The 19,611-nt window shown below is 50.3% G+C and overlaps 9 protein-coding genes across 9 annotated transcripts; 4 read left to right on the plus strand and 5 right to left on the minus strand.

Annotated features, from left to right (window-relative positions):
* Positions 1-238: 238 nt before the first annotated feature.
* Positions 239-768, plus strand: EI90DRAFT_2912761 (uncharacterized protein; the record flags this gene model as incomplete). The annotated part of the gene is made up of 3 exons (XM_039054474.1): positions 239-449; positions 512-583; positions 647-768. 3 exons carry the CDS (start codon positions 239-241, stop codon positions 766-768), a joined length of 405 nt encoding a protein of 134 aa, XP_038918833.1.
* Positions 769-771: 3 nt separating this feature from the next.
* On the minus strand, positions 772-4,615 carry EI90DRAFT_2992843 (uncharacterized protein; the record flags this gene model as incomplete). Its single annotated transcript, XM_039056139.1, has 11 exons — positions 772-3,065; positions 3,127-3,186; positions 3,242-3,289; positions 3,347-3,455; positions 3,514-3,582; positions 3,638-3,669; positions 3,721-3,859; positions 3,917-3,938; positions 3,998-4,195; positions 4,269-4,358; positions 4,427-4,615. Coding segments are annotated over 11 exons (2,813 nt in total), but the record flags the coding sequence as incomplete, so codon positions are not given.
* A 486-nt stretch (positions 4,616-5,101) lies between these two features.
* EI90DRAFT_2992845 (uncharacterized protein) lies at positions 5,102-8,932 on the minus strand. The gene is made up of 17 exons (XM_039056140.1): positions 8,393-8,932; positions 8,273-8,315; positions 8,169-8,197; positions 7,985-8,107; positions 7,835-7,931; positions 7,660-7,779; positions 7,322-7,592; positions 7,118-7,189; positions 6,950-7,066; positions 6,592-6,886; positions 6,456-6,531; positions 6,222-6,386; positions 6,060-6,124; positions 5,896-5,994; positions 5,698-5,836; positions 5,515-5,621; positions 5,102-5,434 (listed from the first exon to the last, which is right to left on the minus strand). The coding sequence occupies exons 1-17, from the start codon at positions 8,566-8,568 to the stop codon at positions 5,404-5,406; spliced, it is 2,025 nt and encodes a 674-aa protein (XP_038918835.1). The 5' UTR covers positions 8,569-8,932; the 3' UTR covers positions 5,102-5,403.
* A 315-nt stretch (positions 8,933-9,247) lies between these two features.
* On the plus strand, positions 9,248-10,600 carry EI90DRAFT_257379 (uncharacterized protein). The gene is made up of 2 exons (XM_039053262.1): positions 9,248-9,431; positions 9,490-10,600. Exons 1-2 carry the CDS (start codon positions 9,354-9,356, stop codon positions 10,471-10,473), a joined length of 1,062 nt encoding a protein of 353 aa, XP_038918836.1. The 5' UTR covers positions 9,248-9,353; the 3' UTR covers positions 10,474-10,600.
* A 1,640-nt stretch (positions 10,601-12,240) lies between these two features.
* On the minus strand, positions 12,241-12,731 carry EI90DRAFT_3014413 (uncharacterized protein; the record flags this gene model as incomplete). Its single annotated transcript, XM_039056778.1, has 2 exons — positions 12,241-12,533; positions 12,590-12,731. The coding sequence occupies 2 exons, from the start codon at positions 12,729-12,731 to the stop codon at positions 12,241-12,243; spliced, it is 435 nt and encodes a 144-aa protein (XP_038918837.1).
* A 1,823-nt stretch (positions 12,732-14,554) lies between these two features.
* Positions 14,555-15,543, minus strand: EI90DRAFT_258108 (uncharacterized protein). Its single transcript, XM_039053266.1, has one exon. It carries the CDS (start codon positions 15,361-15,363, stop codon positions 14,782-14,784), a length of 582 nt encoding a protein of 193 aa, XP_038918838.1. The 5' UTR covers positions 15,364-15,543; the 3' UTR covers positions 14,555-14,781.
* Positions 15,544-16,173: 630 nt separating this feature from the next.
* Positions 16,174-17,036, plus strand: EI90DRAFT_258393 (uncharacterized protein). Its single transcript, XM_039053269.1, has 4 exons — positions 16,174-16,441; positions 16,503-16,653; positions 16,710-16,799; positions 16,851-17,036. Exons 1-4 carry the CDS (start codon positions 16,229-16,231, stop codon positions 16,943-16,945), a joined length of 549 nt encoding a protein of 182 aa, XP_038918839.1. The 5' UTR covers positions 16,174-16,228; the 3' UTR covers positions 16,946-17,036.
* Positions 16,867-18,280, plus strand: EI90DRAFT_3047121 (uncharacterized protein). Its single transcript, XM_039059526.1, has one exon. The coding sequence runs from the start codon at positions 17,127-17,129 to the stop codon at positions 18,216-18,218; it is 1,092 nt and encodes a 363-aa protein (XP_038918840.1). The 5' UTR covers positions 16,867-17,126; the 3' UTR covers positions 18,219-18,280.
* Positions 18,281-18,538: 258 nt separating this feature from the next.
* On the minus strand, positions 18,539-19,535 carry EI90DRAFT_258172 (uncharacterized protein). Its single transcript, XM_039053267.1, has 4 exons — positions 19,452-19,535; positions 19,270-19,387; positions 18,966-19,105; positions 18,539-18,894 (listed from the first exon to the last, which is right to left on the minus strand). Exons 2-4 carry the CDS (start codon positions 19,371-19,373, stop codon positions 18,686-18,688), a joined length of 453 nt encoding a protein of 150 aa, XP_038918841.1. The 5' UTR covers positions 19,374-19,387; positions 19,452-19,535; the 3' UTR covers positions 18,539-18,685.
* Between the last annotated feature and the right edge of the window lie 76 nt (positions 19,536-19,611).

The following is a 19,611-nucleotide window of genomic DNA, read 5'->3' on the forward strand; positions in this document are numbered from 1 at the left end:
GGCGCGCTCGAGGTATGAATCGTACTGGGTGAAACGGGGGGGAAAGGACAGGCAATCGAGTGGATGGGCAAGTTGATGATGATGATGAGGAGATTTCGAACTAAGTACTTCGAACCTGTGCTACCCGTTCTGCATCCGTCGACGGTCTCAGCCACCGATTTTGCAAACACTCCCTCCTAAAGTCACCTCATAGCTCCATTCCTAACGCGTCAATGGCAGATCGAGTAACGCATCTTAAATGTTTGAGCTTTTTTTTCGCGCTAATTTTATTACCACCGATCCCAAGGGGCGAGGTACATCGCGCGGCACACCGAGGGGCCGAGGAAGAGGAGCGCCTCACATCCCCGGCGGGCCCGCGCCTAGCGGAGACAAACTCAAGAGAGACATTCTCGACTTATCCAAATATCAGAATCAACCAGTTCGTGTACGATTTACGGGGGGAAGAGAAGGTGAATTGCTGCGCGGCTCCCTCAAACCTTCCATAGTAACGTTAATCCTGGGCATTATAAAGTTACTGGAGTGGTCAAAGGCTGGAACAACAATCTGGACCTTGTTCTAGACGATGTTGAAGAGGTTGTCTCAGGTGATGCCCTCTGACTTTCATACTCAGGGTGGAATAAATTTAACCATTGGGACTCCATGTTAGAGGCTGCTCCTCGTCCGCGCCGTCTAGGATTTGTCATCTGCCGCGGTTCAACGGTGGTCATCGTCAGTCCATTAGACGGTTCGGCCGAAATTGAAAATCCTTTCATTGCTCAGGATTCCTGACCACCAATCGGGTTATGCAACCAGTACTCTCTATCTATTCTCGCCCAGTGTGGGTAAGCCTATCGAAACGACCGAAATTCACTAGGGCGGCCTACTCCCGAGATCGAACGGAGCTAGTTTGGTTGCCTCTATCTCTGTCTCTGTGCGGGTTCAACGCTGTAGCAAACAGCTGCAGTCATCGAGTATATTAGGGATCTGCTGAATTGGGCGCAAAAATGATCAGATTGTGTATATGGTTGAAAAGTCCCTTATCATTCTCCAATCTAATGCACATATCGTCAGGGAGTGTTTCAACATGCTGCGACTAGGAGGGAACGGCAGGGTAAGGATGGATATGATGTCAGCATGACTAGAGCTAGTTGTTCGTATGCTTCAGCGCGTGCAAGACGAGTGAGCCGATCACGAGAGGCAGATCTAAGCGAAAAAAACGAAGCCATCGATCACGATGGTGGTGTAAGATGAAGGGAAAAATTGGGCAGGAGCATGTGAAACAGACAGGGTTGCAATTGATCGATCGAGGTTCGAACGGGGCTAAAGAACGGGAATTGTAGAGTCTGGATGATAGTCGATCCATCACAGGACTGGCCAGACAAACACCGGCTCTGTTGAGCTTGGTATCCCAGGCGTAGAGCCCATTCCAGGACTTGATCTCGGAGACGTGCCGCGTCCTGGTGAGGAACCCGAGGATGATGTGGAGCAATCCCTCGTACGTGCGGATGAAGAGTTGAACGATTTGGTGCTCTCAGGAGGCGAAGGTGGAAGAACGGTTGTTGGTATGCGGAATGCGGCAGAGGGATCATACAATCCCCTCGTTCTTGAAGTATTACGAGTCGAGGAGCCACTTGAAGGCGGGTTTTTGCCTTTGCTTCTCGTCGATGACGGCGACGGGGCCTTGGTGGAGACGGGAGTTGGCTTATTAGTTGTGTGTTTCGTCCGAGATTGTGACCGCGGACTTTCTGCAAGGGCAGTGGGAGCGACAGCAGATGGAGATGGGCGTGGTTTTGTCGACCTAGGGTTGCTTGTTGGAGATTGTTTCTTCGGCGTAGGGCCCACAGGGTGATTGGTATCCTGATTCCGGGCGACAGGTGAACTTGGACTGGCCGAGGATGTTGGGGATACTTTGTGGTCAGATTGCTGGTAGAGAGGGAACGTGGTTGCTTGAGGCTGTGAACGATAGATTGTAACAGATCCAGGATAATGTGATGGCCCCGAACCCGAGTGATAATGCTGTCGGACTGGAGGAGAATAGATGGAAGGATGATATGGATATGGGGTGCAGTAGCCACATAGGGCGTTGTAGCATGCACTCGCGAAGTCCCCGGGATACTTGCAGGCGAGATAACAGGGGGCGTGGGCGCTGTAGTGCCAAAGTAAGCAGTGTCAAGGGTCAATGGAGGTCCCTTCTGCTGTCTGCTACGCAGGTTTTTCGGCGCCTTATCTGGTGGAGATGAAGAAGAGGATGACTCGGAACCTCTTAAGCTAGGCGGACCGGAGGAGGCTCGCCTAGGCTGGTCTGAGGTTGGGGGGACTGCGGTGTCCCCGTTTCTGGGCAAACTGACTCCAAAAGAAGTGCCGGATTCTAATCTTTCCATTGCTCGTCCACGCGTCTGTTCTTGTTCTGATGACGCCTGAGTAGGCTTTGGCGTCTGCCCAGCACCGTCATCCTTGGTCGAGTCAGAGGAAGCATTGCCCCCGGGTTGCACTTGGATAGGAGGGGGCCGTCGAGCCGTAAAGAAAGATGCTGGTGACGGTGCATCACTCGGGGGACTAGGAGGTTGCGAGTCTGTCGGGTTCGACCGAAGGTCGTCGTCTGTTGCTTCGCTGCTCCTTGACGAGAGCGACGATGGTTCTGGCTCCCGTGCATTTGATGAGGTGGCAAGAGTGAGACCCAAGCCAAGCTGCTTGTTGTAAGACTCCAAATCGGTGGGCGATGCGTCAGGGGGTGGTGGTGACGTCCACTTACTCCGTGTTGGGGCCATATGCTCGGGTAAGGGACGATCAGCAACGGCTACCTCTTGAGATGTTCTCAATTCATCATCCGGAGGTGTAGAAGTGCCAAAGAAGTTCTGGGGCGGCGACAGGCGATCGACGGGAATGCTGCGCGGCGAAGTGTCTACAATGTGCAGAGCCGGGCGAGATATCGACGTAAAATGGGGAATAGGCTGGGGGTATATTGTTTCAGTCAATGGTGTCAGTGGCGTTTCATCCCTTTCTTCACATAACTGAGTGAGGACAGAGTGCGTCCGGTCCGGTTTGGAAACGAGGATTCGGAATGCCCGCATAAATTCTCCACGAATCTATGAACAAAACATGAACACAGCATTCTCTGACGGGAATTGGTTGAATCATATAACACACCAAGAATAGACCGTCTTTAGTAACTGTGCGAGCGACGTTATAATTCTTTTCAAAGGGATCCTATTAGAAAAGCCACATCAGCGACGAGTTTTGCGGCGCCAGACCGATGTCATACCTCTATACATAGTCTATTACGTTCCCTAGATGGGTCCCTGGCATCGCCCTGGTGGAGGATGTTGGTCAATGTGTCCTTCACAATGTTAATGAAACATGAAAATACCTCGCCAGCCCACCCTTTAGATTCTTTACTCAACTCGCCAGCACGTATTGAAGCTACAGCAGTATTATACTGGAATTCACGGGAATAATACCTAAAAAAGTCGACCAGCCTGCCCAAACGACAACATATGAGCAACACTCCTTGTCATCCGAGGTTGGTATGCTTACAACTCCGCGACGGTTTCCGTATTTGATGACCGCCAATTTTGTTTGAGGAGTTCGATGTCGTCGAAAAACCTTGAGAAAATTGATAGCGTGAGCCAGTCCGAAATTCATCGTAGAAAACACCCACCATATATTATGTTCACCAATATGATGATCCTCCTAATAAGGTGTGAGCAGATGGCAAGTGTGAGCGGACCAGACCCAACTCACAGGCGTGATAGGACGCAGAGGAGGCATTTGTTGTAAATTAGGAAGTACGGGTGGATTCTTCACATGTACAAGAAAATAGATGACGAGGAGAACGTATCCGTATGAACTTAATGTTCCACAATAGGGCGAGTTAATTTTCCTTGTATGAATATGAGCGTTTAATATCGAAGTTAAACGAATAGGGGCTTGTCGTCACCTTCTCTTGGTCCATACTTTTACTGGGGCAGCACCACGCGTCAGTTAGGCTGATGCACCGTATCACAAAGCAGAAACTCACGGAACAGTACTATTGTGCGAACACGCGTGGGATCTACGCTGGCATAACTCAGTAGTAGCCTGGTATTCTCAAGCGCTAGGCGGTTCTCGAAACCGATGTCGCATGATATTCCGTACGGTAGGCTAGCAGATGGTTCGAGAGCTAGTTTGACGATAGGTATTCGGGCATATGGTAGTCTCTTAACTTTGAACTTGGTTTCTGTTTAAAGCGCGGTGAACGCCATAAGTCAGGGATCATGGAAATGTCGAGCTTGGTTCGGAGTCATCCTCACCTCTCTCTAGTAAATCACCAAGGGCATTGACAAGATCGGATGCAGGCAGTATCGGCCCTTTCGAGTCGATCAAACAACACATGTCCATATCTGCGATTTTGGAAACACGTCACTTCGGAATTAGCTAACTGGTAGGAAGAGAAAGGGAACGAGTGTACCTGAATTCCTTAAGCTGAATCCATTAGCGGTGCTCCCAAATGATAGCAGTCGGCTCTCAGGTTCGATAGACCTGATGAGCTTCTCAAGCAGCTTCCGCACGTCTTCCTTAATTGCCATTTCCTCTGCAGTCGGTAACAGCTGGACAACAAAGTCAAAGAGGTGCTGCGATAGCTCGTTGTAGGACATTCTGCTGGTGTGCACGCGGCAATTGAGAGAGTAGGGGATGGAAGCGCAAGTCAGGACTCGACTCGGAATCCGCGACGATAGCTCCGGCGTCGCCAAATGTAATGATCGCTCACCGAGACAGTGGTCCACGTCGCGGAGGGATCGGAGAAGATACCTGTGGGGAAGAAAGAAAGATTGTCATCATCGGAGAAATGTAGGGTGATGTTGGGGGATCATTGTGTTCGTACGAAGGGGTCCATGGGATGGGAAGGCAACTGGCTCTTCACGCCAGATGACTCGTGGTGATGATGCTTCGAGGGTATTTTGGAAGATGGGTAAAGGGAAAGGGCTAAGTATCTGATGAAGGGATAGACGGACAAGGCAGGTCAGCGCTGCCTCGCGCTGAATCGGGGTGTTCTAGGTCACGCCCGGACTTTACTGGTGCTACCCTCAATTGGAACTAAACTCCGAATTCCCATGATATTTTATTATCTGGCCGAATTTATTGTGTCTTATCCAAACAAAATATCGTCGTTGAGCCACTGCGTCCCCTGGCAATCTCATTTCACATCAGTTGGAGGCCAGAATTGTTCCGGCCTTCAAAATTTATTAATCTGTGACAGTCAGTCGCACCCAACGTCTTCGATGCGTTACTGGACGATTACTAGCTAGATCGCTCCTAAAAACATTCCTACACATACCAGAAAGTAAGCCATCAGAAACAAACAGCGAGTGGAACACATGGGTGCAATATGGATGGAACAACAAAATGAGGAAAACATGCCCAAATTACAATTCAAATATCTCCCAATCACCGATGGGAACCAGCTCGCCCCAAGTCGCTGAAAGAGGAAGCGAACGCAATTAGTCAGTCAGTTGCAAATCCGATTAATCTAACGAAGACCACGGAATGGCAACTCACTTGAACGCTGAAGCTATACATTGCTTGATTTCCTTGTAACTCACCACCAAGCATGTCTGTTCATCTCTGGAGACGAGCATGATGCGCTCGTCCGTTCCTGCATCAAGCTGCGAAGGCACATGCTCTTCAATTTGTGATCCGCCAACGCCGCTACTCAATCAGGGAGGCCAAGCTCCGACTCACCTTGTTCAAACAAGTGATGACATGGGTTAGATTCACTACCGGGTTATGTGCATCGTCCACCTGGTGGAAAACATAATCCCTGAAAAGACTGATGATGTACCTATCCCCTGTCTCGGACCATCTAAGCTCGTGGTTGAAGCTGTAACAGTAAAGAAAAAAATCAGGGGTCCTAACCAATAGATTAACTTCGCAACGCACTCGGGGCGTTCGTTGATGAATCCCAGTTTTGCCATTAGCCGCACAAGCCGCCCATTCTCTAGCTCGCTCATCAGCTCGTTTTCCAACTCATCCGCGTAACTGTGGGCATTTTGCCGCGATCTCCTTTGTCATGGTGCTCCGGATGGCAGGTGGACACAACTCACTTTTGTATTGCATTCATCTCCGTTAACAGTCTTGTTCCGAACATCTCAAGCAACTGGTCGATTACCTGCTCCGAAATTGATGTACTTGTGATCAGTACGTCACCATTGTCTCCTTCCCCGGACTTCAAGGTCCAAGCCACGAGCCAGACGGGCATCACTCACCTTGTTCGGGGAAGGGTTAGAAAGCATGAAGAGGACAACATTCTTCAAGTCGGAAGAATAATTCCTTGAGAGGATTTCCATGGATTTGGCTGGATTGTTCAAGGCTTGTGGATTGTGACAACAAAGCGTGAGGACCAGCTTCCCAAACGATAGCAGGTCCTCTTGCTAAATGCGGATACAAACACATGATGGCTTGAAAAAATGTTGGAGCTGGACGGAAATCAGGGCACGCACCTGAAGTACTTCAATGGATGTATTGCGTGGGTCATACGTCATCACATCCAGTATCCCACAGCAGTTCACTCGCACCCTATGATGATTGGATCCCATTAGCGAAAGCTCTATCGCTTATCTCAACCAAATGCCTCACCGGTTCTTGCCAGTTACAAGCACTTTGCTCGCGTCCAACGTTCTTATCGCAAGACCTCGATCATGAACCTCCTTCATCGCATTCGCAATCTGCACGATGTATGACCAAAGAACAGCCTCTTCAACAGGGGTGCCACCCTGCTGCGACTGATCCCGAGTATTCCCGGAACCACCCTTCCCGTGCCTGTGACGATGGCTGCGGGAAGGTGGCCGAGTGGTCGAGGTCTCGTTTGGCTGCAGATGAAGGACTGCGAGCGTTTTGGCTGCAGGGTGATAGTCATAAGCAAACACTAACGCTACACACGTGCCAATTGACATAAGCAGAAAATCCAAAACGGATCTTGTTCCCCACTACTCACAATGATCTCCGAAAGCTCGCGTCGTAAATGCTTCCCGCAAATGTACAATATTCGGATGCTTGATCTTCCCCCAAGCTTCGACTGCTGAGAAGGCAACCTCCTGTTGTAACCGGAACCCTGGGGACAGGGAATGCGAGGGATGACATTGTAAAATTACGCCATACGCACCTTCGATTCTTCGCAATGCAACGGTACCACCATCAGCGCGATTTGTGGCCTTATAGACAATGCTGGGGAATCCTAGGAACCAATTTCTCCGCATGTGTTGCAACTGCTGCTGCTGGGGTGCCTGTAGCCCAAAATGTCCAGGAAGGACGAATGGCACATTGGAATCCATGCGTCCAGCTCCAGATCCGAACATTCCGCCCGAACCTATGGCATTAAAAACTGGCGTGGACTGAAGTGGTCCTGAAGGCTCCAGTGGAACGAATGAATGGTAGGTGTGGATTTCCTCAGGGAGAGGCTTGTCGTTCGTCATCGATGCTGCTATTTGTCGTGAGGGTGAGATGGAATAAATGGCCTCCGAGCGACGCTGAAAGTCTTCGCGAAGCGTGTCGGACATGAAGAAGCGGTGCGAAACCGGTCGAGTTGATGGGGTACCATTCGGGACATACGGAAGTTGAGTGTAAAGATGATAATTGAGCTGCACAATGACCAACCCCAATAGTTAGCACATGATTTAATGACGCTAGATGCACGTTTGGGCTTACTGGCTGATGACCGTAGGGAGTATGGTGTGATGTGTAGTAGTCTTGAACATCCCCATAACTGGCCTGATTATAGAGTTGCGTGTGAAGATCTCCTGGTATATAGGACTGGACGAGGTCATGCTAGAGAAGTCAGCATTCAGCAAGCCCCGCATGCGAGTCATAGAAGGTTGCTGACTTCTGAGCTCACGCGAGTTGGCTCGCCGTTGGTATCAATATTCGATTCATTGTATTGAGGGATGAATGGAGCCTCCGAAACAGGCGGGTGCAAGTCACTGGCGAATGAGACGTCTGAGTGTGGAGAGATGGACAGATCATGTATACTAACAGCTCTGCGGGCGTGTCGTCCAATACTGCTGTTGAAGACACGATAGTGGCCTTGGGAACGAACACCGGTGCATTGACATTGACGGTAGCCGACGCCAACTTGGGGCTGGACTCGGTTGGTCCGCTAAATTGGGTTAGAGCCGAGTCAAATTTACTCACAGCGCAAATAAAATCACCACACTCACGATTCTGTGCTCGACTGGAATGATTCATCCTATCCATAACCCCGATCGAGGATCAAGCGTCTTAGTCACGACCACCGGTAGTATGGATCGGAGTGAGGACACACCGAATGGTCGTATATGCATCCTTTCCCTTCATTTTTGCAATGTCTGCGTGAAGTACAAGGAAAGAGAGCGCGCAGGATTAGACCCGTTGATCATTATTTCCAGAGTCTGCAGGCACTCACCCATGGATTAAGATGTTCCGGCACTTGGGAGGCTTGTTCTTGGAAAAATTCTTGTTCAGGTCACGCGATGGAGTGGCTGGTGCAGAAGGTGCAGGAGAAGAGGAAGGTGTAGAGGCTGAAGGAGCGACGATGCGAACGGCAGCTGACGGACGAGGAGGGACGAATGTTCCCGACATGATCACCCAAATCCGTCACACTTTTGTGTGTGGGTATTACGTTACACTATTAGTCTGCTATTACTTGTGTAGTCATTAACCTTTAGTTAAGCGTAGGAGACGCTGAGTTAGCAGTCGTCGGACACCGCACCCAGATAAGTGGACAAGGGCTAGGGATGGCAAGTTGCTTCGAGTAGCACGTGGATACCACGCCGAATGAGTCATCCCGATCTTCATGAGCGTCTCGAGCAGCTCCGCCACGAAGAAAAGTACCCCAGCCATTATTCTTTAAGGGGTCTGGGACTGGCTATGGGAGACAGACCTAACCCATAAGTTTCCGACCTGGTTGACTTATAAGATAAATATGGAAAGCCAAAGAACTCTCTCGAAGCGCTGAGCAAGCGCTCCGCTCCGCGTTTCTGGAAAGCTCTCTGACATTGTATCTTGCCTATAAATAGTGGTGCATGACCCAGGACCAGCAACCTTGAGCACGCTTCAAATCCCAGCTTAGCTTTCCTAGTACCATGTTCGCACCCTATCCCACTTCATACTCTGGTGTGCCTGCCTGCCATAGTTGCTACTCTGCTGGCCCATATGCTCTGGAAATTGCTGAAGCACGAGCCCAAGCACACGAACGAGAACGCCGCCGTCGAGTCGCGGAGGCTCGCCACAGGGAGAAGCTTCGCGATGCCCTGTGGGACGATTATTTATCGTTGATACTTATACCTCAACGATCAGTATATGGTCCATATGATCACAATGATAGGGAGAGTTGCGGTCCGCCCGAGCGCTTTTCTTCTAAGTCCATGAGGCATGATGAAACCAAGCCGCAACTACACATGAAGCGCTCGTCACGGCCATGGCCAGCGGCCAATCATGGAAAGGTTTGCATTTCGAGTTACTTTGCACAGTCCCGGACTGCTCACGTCCTTCATTTCATAGCCTCAACCTCAGAAGTCTGAGCCAGTGCGCATTCCCATCGATCCGTCGCTGTCTCAGGAGCGATCACAAGCCATCGCCGTCAATTCCCCGGCTGTCGAGACTCAATCTCCGGAGTCCCATGCTACCAGTTTCGAGTCCGTTTTGTCATCTCTCGCCGATCCGATGCCCTCAGACCCCAAACCAATGAAGCCAGAAGTCGAGGCAGCGGCCCGAAAGATTCAGTTCACATGGCGATCTCGCGCTGCTCGCCGCACCGCTCTCTCCAGAATTGCTGCACTTCGCTCTCAGTATGACAGTATTCGCGACTCCTTCGCTCTCCCTGAACATCCAGACTTCGCCCGTTCTCCATCCGGCTCTCCGTCTCCCTCCCCACGCTCATCGATCTCTCACCCACCACTCCTATACACGAAGACGAACGCTCCGATACTTGCGCACGAAGAAGCGTTGACACGCCTTCTAACCAAGCTCGACGCCGTTGAATCGAACGGTGACCACAAAGTTCGCAATGCAAGGAGAGCATTGGCGAAGGATGTCGAGAAGCATTCCAATGATCTCGAGTTGCAGATGAGCCTGAAATGGGATGAACTGAGCCGTTCCGAGTCGGAGAATGAGTGTGCCGTAGATGATTCAGAAATGGACGCTGAAAATGATCACGAGGCACAGGTCTTGGCACCTGAGGGCGGGTTCGAACCGCTTGCCGCACCAGCTGAGGGACCGAACTCTACAGTCTCAGAGAACGGAACCGTTCCTGCTCCGCAGGGTGAGATAACAAAACATTCGTCGTCTTTGCCCTCAAAACTCGATGACTCCCCCGCCGCTCACTCGGAGGATTCGATGGTGGAATCTGACATCTCATTAGCCCGGGACTCTACCGTATCTTCCGACTCGGACAGCGACTCTGACCGTCAAGATGAGTGGGATGAGATGGTGGTCGAACTGGGCATCAACCCAGAGGAAGATTGGGTGGATGTCCAAACAGAGTAATTCCATATTAGATTTTCGTATGTCTTATGGACTATATATTCACCTGCCTGCAGACCTGCCTATACAATACTATCGTGCATATCGTCAATTTCTTCGTTGCCGCAAGTTGTCAGAAGCCAGTCCGCATTTCACCAATCGCACTCGATCGTCCTCAAATCAACGATAACTGGTGGAACAGAACTGCTTATTGTTTTGAGAAGCCACGTCACTATCTCCACCTCAGGGGAAGCTAGAAACTAGGGTCGCGCGCTGGGTCAGGAATTACGGGCTTGATCAGACCGTATAAGGCTACAAAGTGCAAACCAGTTGTCCGGAGATGACAGGACCCTTACGTGCGAAACCACGGGTTTATCTGTCATCTTAGACATTAATGTGCACAGTACCAACAAGGTAATGTGTCAATTCGGGAGAGTACGTATTAGATTGACTGAATAACATGTCCAGCGTGTCATCAACTTCTCGATAATGCCGACAAAAGAGGATCCTTGAGTTCGCGGGAAATGCGAATTCAGAGGGCGTTCGCCATTCTGACTCTGGGAACGTGCTAATGGAATGAAAAAGAAAGTGGGAGTGGGAGCCTGAGGCATTAGCTCCAGCTTTCCGAGCTTTCCGACTACGAGTCCTCGGAAAACAGAAATGCTACGGAGGGAAGTGAAAGAAGCAAAGGGTCGAACTAATAATTCTCTGACGGATACAGACGGCGAATAGCGTCGAGCGCGCCGCATCTGAACGTCAATAGTTTGCAGAAAACAGTATTGTAGGTTGGAAACTATATCCCACCCTCTCATTCTGTTATGTGGGCAACAGACGGATCCCGGGCCTGTCGAGAGGTTGCGGGTTCTGTAATAACATCGGGCCTCATCCTGTGTCGTTGGGGATAGCAGGGGTCAATGCTTCCAGCATTCAGGGGCTTTCGCTCTCATCTCTGCCTGCTTGCTCATCTCCACAGCTGGAATCAGGCCCTGTTTGTTCAGACCATCTGTAACCCGTTCGGCTGATTGAGGATATTCGTTTACACACTCCCTCCAAAGTTTTGGGCATACAAGAATGCGCGTTCCCATTACCGATGGTTCGAGGACATTTTGGCTCGGCTGAATGGTGTCCGTCTTGCCCATCGTACATTCTCATCCTTCAGTTGTTCCGTTTTCCATGGATGCCTTTTCTCTGTGGCGTCTTTTCGTGGGGTGGCTCGGTTTACCCCGAAGCCAGGTTTCGAACTGTTTTGATTGGCTGCTCCATCCTACCTAATGGTGCTGAGGGTTCCAACTTGCTTGCGTCTCCTTCTCTCCTCTCAGGCTTTTTAACGTCTTTCCCCTCAAAACTCGATGACTCTCCCGCCGCTCACTCGGAGGATTCGATGGCGGACTCTAAAGTTTCGTATACGGAATACGACATCTCATTAGCCCGGGACTCTACCAATCCAGAGGGAGATTGGGTGCCACAAAATAACCTGTAAGGTCTCCAGATCACTATGAGGAATCTCGTAGAACAGGTATGATGCAATGGGCCTAAGAGAGGCTGGTCACTGGGGGGTCATAGCCCGCGCGTCCTCGTGCTCATCCAACACCGCTGAAGCTCTCACTGGAGTCATGTCCCCATTCCCGGCGCGCGAGTGCTCTGAAACGCGATCTTTGAATTATCAAGTTTGACGAAAACCGCAATCATTTCGAGCGTATTTTACAACAGTACTCTTTGGCTCTGAACATAAACAGGGCTTGTGACGAGAGCTAGCGTCCAGATGTCAAAGGTTTCGGACTTCTGCATTGGTCACTGTGCTTCGCCAGATCCTGGTGGAGCGCACACGGGCGACGAGCAGTAGCCCATGTCCCCGTAGGTGCAATGGTCGAAGTAAGGATCAGTGAAAGTGCAGGGGTGTGCTTTCGGACCGCCAGAAAGAGCGCTACACACCCCACCTCCTCCATCTGAGCTGTTCCAAGTTTTAGTGTGGGGTGTCCACGTAACGTTAACACCGCAAAGCGGCAAGGTCCCTTCGGCCAGAGGGTCGTGCAGGCTCAGCTTCGGCTTAGAGACCAAGAGGCTCATTGCAGCTTCGCAAGTGTCTGTTGGGCAAATATGGGTCAAGCAGGAGAAAAATACATATTGGACTCCGGCTCACCGTTGTTTGAGGGGACGATAACCCCATAAAGAGCAGTATAACGGGCAAGGAGGTAGCTGAAGCAAACGATACTGCCATAGTGGAAATGAGCTGCGACAACGGGGACTAGAGCGATTGGGACAAAAGCATTCCAAAATCGCATTGTGACTTTTGGAGAAATGCTTGCTAGTATTATAATGGCAGGTAATGTGCGTGGCGTCAGTAGGTACGTAACATGAATCAAGGAGTACTTACGCCTTGAGCATATGCGCTTAGAGGGCTGGGAGAGAAGAGGGGGCGCATCCCTCAGAGATTATATATTCCAGTGTCTAAGGAGAAGTAATCTTCCCAATAAAACAGCAACATATCCAAGTTACATAATCTCAATGTTTAGACCTTACCGATATTTGAGGTACCGCATGACTGTCATTACCCATACTGAAGGGAAGGGCATGGGTACGTTAACAACCACCCGTACAAGCGAGTATACAGTTGAAACTGTAGTACGATGGAAAAACACAGGTATCGGCTGTGATATTCATGCAGGCATGGCCAACAGCTCCTTAAAAGGGGGGTCGGCCTATCCCTGTGACCGCGCGCGCAAAATTATCGGCGCATCAAAATTTAACATACATTTGGGGTAACTTGGCCAAATAACAATTTAGGAAGAAATTGTGCATCAATCAATGTTTCCCATATTAGAATGATAAGAGTCTATGTCGCGTAAGACTATATATCGCCGAGGGTCATCTACGAGATCTGATTGGCTCGGTTTACCCCGAAGCCAGGTTTCGACTACTCGCAAGTGGCATCGTTGAATACCATACTCCGCTGACATTGGTCAGTGCTTCATGTCGGTCGATCTGCTCAGTGTCTCCGTAAGCTTCTCTAACGATGAATGGACTTAGAGGTCCACTTTGAAGTTGAATGTCTCTGTTGCAGTGCAACATTAACCTGGACATGTCGATTGAGCAATGCATGTTGCTTCAGTGGCGAGGGCTCCACCATATGCACATACGCCTTTAACTCCGATTCATACGTCATTGAAATTACGACAAATAGTTCATTCTCGCTTCTGTGCGTCGCTTGGGAAATATTGGTTCATGTGTTGCCTCTTTGGAGTTATGTGTCTTTCAGTCCGACCATCTGATGATTCCACCCCCACCCTGAAGACCCCAGCTTCGAAGTAGAACCCCTCGCTAGGGTGTCAACACATTGGTCCAATAGATCCTTTATCGCACTTTCCATGCCGCTGGACTCGACACAGTGGCGGGGACATTTGCAGCAAGATGGGCGTCTGATTTTCCTTCCACCCGTCCTTTGTGGTTCTCTGCTGCCCTAGATTCGATGCTGCAATCAGCAGTCTGGATGTTCAATTACATCCCCTCTGGAGTTTATTGGTAACCGGGCTGTTTCTGCACTGACAGACTTGAGGTTCCCTGTCGCCGGCATTCCTGTGGACTGGTTGAACGCTGGAAAACGACCAATCAGACCGGACGATCTTTTTTTTCCATTTCATTTCACAGTTCAACGAGGACGACTTTTGAGTCATGTCAGTGTATTGTAGCGCAGTTGACCGAATTTATTGTGTCTTGAATGCCACGCCTACGAGCATCTCGTGCAGCACCCCTCCGGAAATAACATGAGGACTGTTAAGAATGCAAGTGTCATCCGCGCCCTTTGCCTGACTCTTCGCTTTTCACCGATGCCGCTCAATTTTTCATTTCATACAAGTCCCAACATTCCCAACGTTTCTTTCACTTCAATTGATGTATGGTACGGTATAGTAATGCTCGCAATTTTAGTTTTCAGTCGCACTTATCAGGTTCGCAACCAGCCGAAGGCAGTTCAACTAGTTTGTCTAATATCGTCGTTCCAAGGTCGCCAGAAATGGCTGCTGTGCTGTATTGACCTTGCTTGCGACCAGGCTTTGCAGGCTTTGCATCTGCATATGGTTCCCATCCCATAGCACAATTCATTCTGTGATAATTACTAGATCGCAAACTTAGCTTCATGTCAGTGAACTATGTGTTTGACAATGTACCTAGACTGCGAACTATCGTGTTGGCAAAGATCATCAGAAATATCGCTCTCGCCTCAGCTTCACATCGGTGAACTGAGGGAGGTGCAAGATGAACAAAATGCAAGATATTATATTCGAGCATTGAGGTCCAAGTGCATAGTGCACAAGGCCGAAGCAATCAAAGTGAGTATCAAAGCGTATAAGATGGAGAAAAGAAAAGAAAATTCTGGCCACACCACCTTGATCCCATAGTGGCTGAAGGCCACTCTAAACGCCTAAGTAGCTGTTGAATTCCCAAGTAATTCTCCTGTTTTTTTGGGGGGCATTCTAAAACAATCGGTGGCCCAGTATTTCTGTTGGGCAGGAGAATATTGCTTGCCACAGCGGTAAGCGTGCCGTCCTTGGAAGACTTGCTCTTCCTCTGGAACTCTGGGATTAGGAGTTCATCGGGAGGGGAAGAGCGTCTGAGGGTCTGGGTCGGTTCCGGACTCGGGGAGGATGATAAGAGCCTGTGACGGCTCAGGGCTCGTTGAAGCGCTGTGCGCTTCTGTGGGCTTGCAGTCTGCAGGTGCCAGACTGCTGTCAACCCGGTGTGGAAGTGGTTGGGAGATAGTCGTTTGGACCGTCTCTGACATTTAGAAATGAAAGGAAATGGAAGAGGCCGGGAGTTTAACGGTCCCAGAGAAAATCGAAGCACAAAGCACTTCGGTGAGTTGGCAGCCAGGCTTCCATCAATTTGGCCTGGAACCAACGTAGGACGTGTCACCTTCATCGTTCCTAGGCGTACAGATGACACTTGAACAGTGGTAGGGGCCACTGGACAGTTTGATCTAGAAAAGGTCAAGTGCACAGGTGCTCAGTGAGCTGTGGGCTGGTAAACGCTTTTCCCAACTTAGAACCGGTGGGGAAGTGGCTGTAGAAACTGTCACTAGCCTCTTGGAACGAGAGGAAAGGATAGGCGCCGTGGATCTGACAGCCCCAGAGAAAGTCGAAGCACGGAGCGCTTCGGTGAGCTGACACTCAGCAAATGCTGAGCCATTGTCCCCACGTGGAACCGGTGGGGAGATGGTCATACGAACCGTCCAGAACGAGAGGAGATCGGGTTTCGGAGAGTGTGCAGAAAGTAAAGTGGAATGAATTTACCGATTCAGGCTCTGAGCGTTGAGAAAATCCATATGTATCCATATGCGTGTAGAGCTACATGTGCAGATAGTAGCTGGAAGAGGACAGAGGGTGTGCCTCTTGGCGGAGACGCGGTATTCTGGAGAAATGTGGCGGGTTTCCGTCTGTCACGGATACGGCGGTGGAACGCTGCCTTTGTGGTAGAAGCTCTGTCTGCGCAGCATTTTGCAAGTTGCTGCTAGAGAGGCAGGTGTGAGAGGGGCGGGACTGGTGGTTAGATGATGTTGGTGAGTTTGTTAACTGCAGTATCGATGACCTGCTGCGTGGGAGCAATGGGTGCCCAATCCCCCTGAGAAAGCTTCCCAGTCTGTAGATGACCAGTTGTGTCTGGGTCAGGAAAAGCAGCAATGTGACATTGCCGGACGTGCGAGAAACTTGAGGGTGGGAAAAAGAGAAACAATATAAACAGGGCGCTAAGGAATTCCGGGCTAGGAAGTGACCTTGCAAGCAAGGCAATGTTGCAACAACATTACCCTTCCATGAACCGTGCGGCCGCTGAGGGTTCTCGGGCTTTCGGTACATCCATGGACACTGGGAGTGTTGGAGAGGACAACCCTGGGCAAGCTCAACGTCACGTCCCAAAACCGTCTCTCGTTTCTGGCGCAGCCGACAAGGTCACTGCGCAGAAACGACCTACGGATGAACCCATCGGTCCCTTGATCGCTAAGGTTGACATGTTTTTACCATGACTTGTGCGTTAAACTTGGTTCTCATTGTTATCGTTCACAGCCTATGCCTCGTAACTTGCGTTTAACCGGAAAGACCTCGTCCAACGCGAAGGCGGTGCCTTTGACAACCCCAAGTGTGGCTAAGGAACCACCAGCCCTAACCCCTATGGCTCTTGTTGAGCCTCAGTCATTAAGCAAGGTCCAGGCAGGCAGTACTTTTGAGGAGCCCCAGCCGCTGCTGCCATTTAACCTCATGAAGCATTCCCAGCCTGCAGTTGGGCTGCCTACATCTCCTTCTCCACCCCTCTCCGAGATTGGTCTGTTTGGTTCGAGGTCATTGCTCGAGCGATTAAATCCGGTGAGGCTCCCATTGTCCACCCATCTTACCTCGGAGCTGAGCATTTCCCAGAACAAAGGAGGAAGGGGTTTTGGTTCATCCCGAGGCCGTGGAGGGACTTTTTCGAGTCTCCCTCCCTTCCATGCACGGCCTCATCTGAGAGGTGAACTTCCATATGCTCGTCGGGCACGAGCACCGCGTCAGGGTGACCTGTCACCTCCGAGGCCCGCACCACGTCTCCCAGTATTGCCTGTTTGTGGAAGTCCATTGCGTTCACGTTCGCGTTCATCCTCGCGTCCTCGCTCTCGCTCACCTGCCCCTTCCAGAAGTCTGCACTCCCAGTCAGGAATGCGTTCTCGCTCTCGCTCTCGTTCTCCTTTCTATTCTCACTCTCGTTCCCGTTCCCGTCCTTGTCCCCGCTCTCGCTCCCAGTCTCCCTGTGGGTCTCAGTCTCGTGCTCGCCCACCTTCTAGCCCCCACTCCCACAGCAGTCCAGCAAGGCATTCGCAGGAGCAGCAAGTCGCTAGTGGCTTGCCTTGCTTGGTTCCTTTTGTGCGGATTCCCGCGCATAAGTGGTTCAAGGTCGAAGTGTCTGCTCAATGCTGGGATGCAACACTGCCGCATCACCTTAAGCCTGCGAACCTCGCTTCTCAATATCGGTCGCGTGGTGTTTGGGGCGTTAAAGCAAACATGCTTAGACTTTCTTTTCGGAAGGATTTAAAGGGGAATAGCACTCCTTACGCCTGGAGACACACGTTTTTGCTGAAGGAATTCACTCTCGTGGATCCTTTCAAGCAATTTGTTTTCACCACAGGTCATTTTTTCGATGATCACACGAGCAGCATGCCTCTCCCGAGTTTGAAAAGTATTGCGGCTTTCACTTCCGCTGACGACCTGGTCTACATCTCATGTGCCTTCGAGCATGCTGTTGACAAACATGAGCTAGCTCTATTTCGTCAATTGGCCCCTCCTCCACTCCGTTATGACGTGATCCCTGACATCTTGCTGGACTATTGGAGCTACCCACCAATTCCTGCCAGTTCTCAACAGGTCCTTCGCAAGCGGACGCTTCAGTCTTATACCTTCTCAATGTCCTGGCTATCAGAGCGTATTGCCGCATTGCCAAATGAACAGCGGACAATTCAGCTTCGGCGTTTTGAGATAATTTGCTGTGCTATTTGGTTATACTACAGTGCTGCTATTGATCGTAACACATACGGCCATATCAACTTTGTGGCTGAAATCTGGCCGGTTGAAGGTGGTGAAATGAATGCTTTCATTCGCCGCATTGCTACGTGGGCGAGGGAACATCATCCAGAGGTCACTATCAGCAGTCGTGGATCGGAGAAAGAGGAGCTTCGGTTCAAAAAGGGACTTTGGACTTTGCAGATTGATGCTGATCGCTCTGTTGGCGAGTTCTTGAGACCTCTGAGTTTGTAGTCTCATTTCTAATTGTATCTACTGTTCTAATTTACATAAGTAATACAAGTCTGCGATCGAGCACGTTTCCACATTGCAACACCTCAGGCGAAGGTATGCAAGCTGCAGCATCATCGCTGAGAGGCTGTCATTATGCCTTTGTTCTAGACCTTCATTGTAGGGATCCTCGGCCATGTCTTTGATGCATCATCACAGACTGACTGAGTTTTCTTGTTCAAACCCCCTCGCTCTCACACACTCCTTCACAAGCATCTGGTGTGTGCTTACAATGCCGGACGTCGTGAAATCGCTTCACTTGTCCCTTACATTATTGGCTTGAAGAGCTTGGCAGTACAATGTTTGACATTTTGCCCACATGTTCTAATAACGAGCTCGCCGTCTGCGTCCACCCCATTTCCCTCTCCTCGAAGTCATTCTTTTTTCCGTTTCATCCTCTCCATTTAGACAGTGTGTTTTTGCTTTAATATTCAAGCATAACCAACGTGCCGTCGGTCAGTCATCCATGCTCGCCACCTATGTTGTTGAATTTCAACACCCAGCATCATCCACCCGAGTGCCGATGCCAGTATGCCCAGTAAGAGCTGAGATGCCGAAATAGAGGCTTGGGTAGAAGATCTTCTGGGGTCTAGGGTAGACGAGTGTAAAGAGACGTCACCAAGTATCGCACACATAGAGCCTGAATCCGTTTTTGAGATGGGTGTTACTGGCTGCATGGCCCACGACAGAGTCGAGAGAACTGCGACTCACGCATACCGTCATTGGTGGAGAATATTAGTCGAGGGTTGACGGTAATGACCAAGAGTTGCAACGGGAAGTACTCGCGATGGATGGGCCAGTCCCACGCTTCTCCCCAATGACGGATCGGAAGTGTCCAGAAGTAGCACATGCTGTGAGGCATCGAAAGCCGACGATGGAAGAGGGAAGTGATTCTTGATCAATTCAAGCAAAAATGGAGTGGTGCATTCGAAAGAACGATCGGAGACATGGCCTCGCAGATCGATGAAGATGTCATCCAGAACTTTGAGGGGAGAAGGGCCCATGTGGGACCTACCATTCGCGCGGATAAGTACAATCGATCGGGCCAAGAACACTTCTGCCTTTTGACGGGAAAGTATACGATAGCCTTGGCCCAAGACATGCCTCTTCAGCTTCCATGCGGAATAAAAACTCTCGTTGCATGAACAAGACAGGTCTCGCACCTCCGGCCTTATCCGTTGAAGGGGATCGACTCACTGCTTCGATTCGATATGGATAAGGATCTGTCTTCGCTCACGACGCTCCCGACACGAAGATGCGCAGCATAAATGTGGGCTAATGAATGTCCCGTCAGTATGCATAGGTGCCGTTTAAGTGAGGAATCATTCGAAAAGGGAGCTCAAGATCAGCAACCCTC

The sequence above is a fragment of the Cantharellus anzutake genome, assembly GCF_015039405.1.
Source record: "Cantharellus anzutake strain C23 chromosome Unknown EI90scaffold_12, whole genome shotgun sequence".
Classification (NCBI taxonomy): Eukaryota; Fungi; Basidiomycota; class Agaricomycetes; order Cantharellales; family Hydnaceae; genus Cantharellus; species Cantharellus anzutake.

Excerpts from the sequence above, each read along its gene's own strand:
- EI90DRAFT_257379 (XM_039053262.1), top strand. The coding sequence starts at position 9,354 with ATGAGGCATGATGAAACCAAGCCGCAACTACACATGAAGCGCTCGTCA. Across the intron at positions 9,432-9,489 it reads CAGCGGCCAATCATGGAAAG|CCTCAACCTCAGAAGTCTGA; the intron begins GTTTGCATTTCG and ends TTCATTTCATAG.
- EI90DRAFT_258393 (XM_039053269.1), top strand. The coding sequence starts at position 16,229 with ATGTTGCAACAACATTACCCTTCCATGAACCGTGCGGCCGCTGAGGGT. Across the intron at positions 16,654-16,709 it reads AAGCAAGGTCCAGGCAGGCA|CCTGCAGTTGGGCTGCCTAC; the intron begins GTACTTTTGAGG and ends AAGCATTCCCAG. Across the intron at positions 16,800-16,850 it reads TGCTCGAGCGATTAAATCCG|AACAAAGGAGGAAGGGGTTT; the intron begins GTGAGGCTCCCA and ends AGCATTTCCCAG.
- EI90DRAFT_2992845 (XM_039056140.1), bottom strand. The coding sequence starts at position 8,568 with ATGTCGGGAACATTCGTCCCTCCTCGTCCGTCAGCTGCCGTTCGCATC. Across the intron at positions 8,198-8,272 it reads GATGCATATACGACCATTCG|GATGAATCATTCCAGTCGAG; the intron begins GTGTGTCCTCAC and ends GGTTATGGATAG. Across the intron at positions 7,780-7,834 it reads CAACTCGCGTGAGCTCAGAA|CATGACCTCGTCCAGTCCTA; the intron begins GTCAGCAACCTT and ends TGACTTCTCTAG.
- EI90DRAFT_3047121 (XM_039059526.1), top strand. The coding sequence starts at position 17,127 with ATGCGTTCTCGCTCTCGCTCTCGTTCTCCTTTCTATTCTCACTCTCGT.
- EI90DRAFT_258108 (XM_039053266.1), bottom strand. The coding sequence starts at position 15,363 with ATGAAGGTGACACGTCCTACGTTGGTTCCAGGCCAAATTGATGGAAGC.
- EI90DRAFT_258172 (XM_039053267.1), bottom strand. The coding sequence starts at position 19,373 with ATGGAAGCTGAAGAGGCATGTCTTGGGCCAAGGCTATCGTATACTTTC. Across the intron at positions 19,106-19,269 it reads TGTACTTATCCGCGCGAATG|CATGTGCTACTTCTGGACAC; the intron begins GTAGGTCCCACA and ends GATGCCTCACAG. Across the intron at positions 18,895-18,965 it reads CTCCACCAATGACGGTATGC|GCTCTATGTGTGCGATACTT; the intron begins GTGAGTCGCAGT and ends AAACGGATTCAG.